Genomic DNA, 3,247 nt, shown 5'->3' with positions numbered 1-3,247 from the left:
AAGGAAAAACCAAGTCAAAGGCAGTCTAGCGGGAATGCTTTGGAATGAGCCTGTAGCAACAAGGCTACTGGTGTATACTTTAGAAACACTGACAAGCCAGTACCTAGATCTCAGGACAAACCAAATGAAGAATGTACTCTCACTTAGCCTTCAAATGCACAAAACCTTCTGGCACTCTTTCTTTGGACAACTGCAGTTTGATAATATTCATACCCCGTACACCCAGCACATAAACTTACCAATTATGACATGTGGTTTCTTGGCTAAGGCCAGAGATTGAGACATCGTGTCAATTCCACCCACAATAACCGCTGCAGGACAAATAGAATATAGTGAATCTCTCAGTCTAGCATCAGCCAGCCCCTGTCACCACAGCATTTTGTCCTACTCCCTGCCACCCACAACAACTCTGCACAAATGAAAGGCTATTTATCTTTATGAGACTTCACTTTCTTTTAGCACACCTGACTTTCCCAGCCCTCTTACGCAATACAATTAAGTCCTTACTGGCCCTGAGTATTTTATTTTCACAGTTGAAGAGCTATGAGCAGAATCTGTTACTTGCAGCTTAAATCAGCTGCAAAAATCTAGGTATTCTAAAAATACCCACAAAGCTTTTATGTTTGTAGAGAATATCTAAATAACCAATACAGACAGTCTGAAGGAAAGAATAAGCTACATCACACTACAGTGTGGAGCTCTATGCAATTTCACTAGACACAATATTGACAAGATTCTCTCCTACTTTCATCTTCAACTGTCTGGACATTAAATGCAGAAGAGCTGCAGACTACTCCATGAGAAAAGACCATACAGTCTTTCTTTCCCAAACCTGATACCAGAGCTCTGTCTTCCAGCATCACAGGCTTCTCTCACTTTTGTTCAACCCTCCATATAAATACTGTCTACTTTTTCCTTCGCAATCTAGAGCTGACAAACTTCAGTCTTCAGGAAAACTGCTCCAATATCACAAAGCTACTTACTAGTGTGGACACCAATAGAGGATCCAAGAGCTTCAAACTGTTCTGAGATTTGGAAGGCCAGCTCCCTTGTTGGTGTGAGGACAAGAGCAAATAATCGCTGAGGTGTTTCCAGCAGTGCTTGAAGAATCGGCAAAGCAAAGGCTCCTGTTTTTCCAGAGCCAGTTTCAGCCAGTCCAATGATATCTCTGCCTATAAGGAGCAGCAAGGAGGGAAAAAACCGTTACAAGTCTAGACCAGAGAAAGAAGCCTTTAATGCACTGTGCAATAAAGCACAAGAATTCCCTAAGGATAAGGAGAGAAAAAAAAAAAAAAAAAAGAAAAAAAAAGAAAAAAAAGAGAGACATACACAAAGGGTAAAGAACAAAGGCCCAAACCAAAGAATTTCAGAAAAACCTCTGCAACGCTTTTAGAGTGTGACTTCATTCATACAGTAATTACGGTCTCGATCCTTTCCATTTTCTAGTTAAACTTCTGCCAATATATAGGCTATCATACAAACTTCAGGTTCAAAAAAAAGCCTTACTTTATTGTTTCTCAAATCTGTCTGTCAATTTACAGCCTGTTGCTTCTATCCAGGTAAGTATTCTAGACCAGCTGTTGTCTGTTTACTGGCTTACAAGGAAATAGACTCCAGTGTTTGAGACTTAAGTCATACCAACGGCAAGACCACAGCACTACCAAACTCACATTTCACAAGCCACAATCAATTTTATGCCACTGATTAAGAGAATAATCTAAACCAGTCTGCAGCAGGAAGGATTAGGACTGCAAGTCCTTTGCCCAAAATCGGTGCAGGCAACAGGGCAGAATACATCAGTAGAATCCATTCTGACCTCCTAAGCCCCTACAGCTGAGAACAGCATGCTGCCAACAGGCCTTAAAGTGGAAACATCATCTCAGGAATGCAATCTTTTTTTTTTTTTTTTTTTTTTTTAAAAAGTGAGAACCTTATATGTGGAGTACAAGAGCTGAGAACAGTTAAATACTAGGACAGAGTAGACACTGAAAGTTTCTTCTCATTTTGTCACTACATTGTTCTGTTCCTGCTTCACCGTGGTGTTTTTTTTGTTTGTTTGGTTTTTTTAAACAAACAACCAAATATTCTAGAGGCAGAAATGTTTGCCGAGTTCAGCAGTAATTCCAGGATGTTTACAGAAAGCCACTGTGGTTTGACTATTACTCACTCCAGCAATCTAATTTCAAAGAACTGCCTGCTCACAGCAAAGCACATCGTACAAGCTATGTAACCAGTCAAGGCATCTCTAATTTCAGACACACACCATGGGTCTCTACTAAAAGAGGCACAGTCCTAAATCTATCTGACGTTTCCTGTATATCCTTGAGTATTTCAGAAAAAAGAAAAAGGTCAATGGGGACTAGAAGCTTAAATGATTGACAATAATTCTATTTAATATGGAGCATCAGAACTATGCAACAGCAGTGAATGTTTGTACCCATTTGAAAGTTTGCAGTTGCAGGCAGTGTTATAGGAGAAATTAGTATTCCAAGCTCCACCTGGGAAGAACACAAGAATGAACACAAAGACTACTTCTAGGCAGCAATCTTCAACAACAAAGAAGGGGAAACACTCTCGCTCCTGCCACTTACTTCTCACTTGTCAAAATTCATTCACATAGAGCTCCTGGGGCATCCCCAGATTCAGGATCAGAGAAGCACACTACTCACCTTGGAGAGCCACTGGAATAGCCTCAACTTGGATCTTTGTTGGCGTCTTCCATCCTAACTGGTCACAAGCTTCACACAGAACATCTGTCACTCCCTGAACGTTAGTGAAAAGAGGAAGGGGAAACAGACATCACCAAGGAGACCGAAGTTAAATCATACAGCCAAGTTACACACATGCTGCAACAGAGCCAAGCTTGTTTCTAGCAGAGACAGACTCCATCAGGCCCTCAATGCAACCACATGAAAGGACAGGCTGCTCAGTGATCCCCACCTCCATCAGTAACTTCATAGATTTGTTCCAAACTGTTAGAGGTGACTGCCACCAGCAACAAACCAGTCATTTTTTTCCCCAGTTTACGCAAGCAACTTTCCACGCGCATATGGCTGTCTCTCCCCCCTCTCTGGGAGCATCCCATGAGCATGGCAAAAGGATAATGCCCGAGCAAGTTAACACAACTGAAAACACAGGCAGCCGGCCGAGGGGCACAGACCGGAGCAGCAAGGCCAACCTCACCGGAGCAGAGGCCTGAACTCCCCGGGCATCGCGCCCGCGGGCCGGCGCAGCGACGGCGGCGCAC

At 42.6% G+C, this 3,247-nt stretch overlaps 1 protein-coding gene across 1 annotated transcript in view; it reads right to left on the bottom strand.

Moving 5' to 3' along the window:
* DDX47 (DEAD-box helicase 47) overlaps nucleotides 1–3,247 on the bottom strand; it is an 11,686-nt gene that overhangs the window by 4,742 nt on the left and 3,697 nt on the right. The window contains exons 2-4 of the mRNA XM_035897108.1: nucleotides 2,670–2,763; nucleotides 984–1,172; nucleotides 240–311 (exon numbers count right to left, since the gene is read on the bottom strand). Of these exons, the coding sequence (XP_035753001.1) occupies nucleotides 240–311; nucleotides 984–1,172; nucleotides 2,670–2,763 (355 nt within the window). The remainder of the gene's footprint in view (nucleotides 1–239; nucleotides 312–983; nucleotides 1,173–2,669; nucleotides 2,764–3,247) is intronic.

The sequence above is a fragment of the Egretta garzetta genome, unplaced genomic scaffold, assembly GCF_000687185.1.
Source record: "Egretta garzetta isolate BGI_Z169 unplaced genomic scaffold, ASM68718v1 scaffold697, whole genome shotgun sequence".
NCBI lineage: Eukaryota > Metazoa > Chordata > Aves > Pelecaniformes > Ardeidae > Egretta > Egretta garzetta.
The sequence above is the reverse complement of the archived record's forward strand: the minus strand, read 5'-3'. Positions and strand labels throughout refer to the sequence as shown.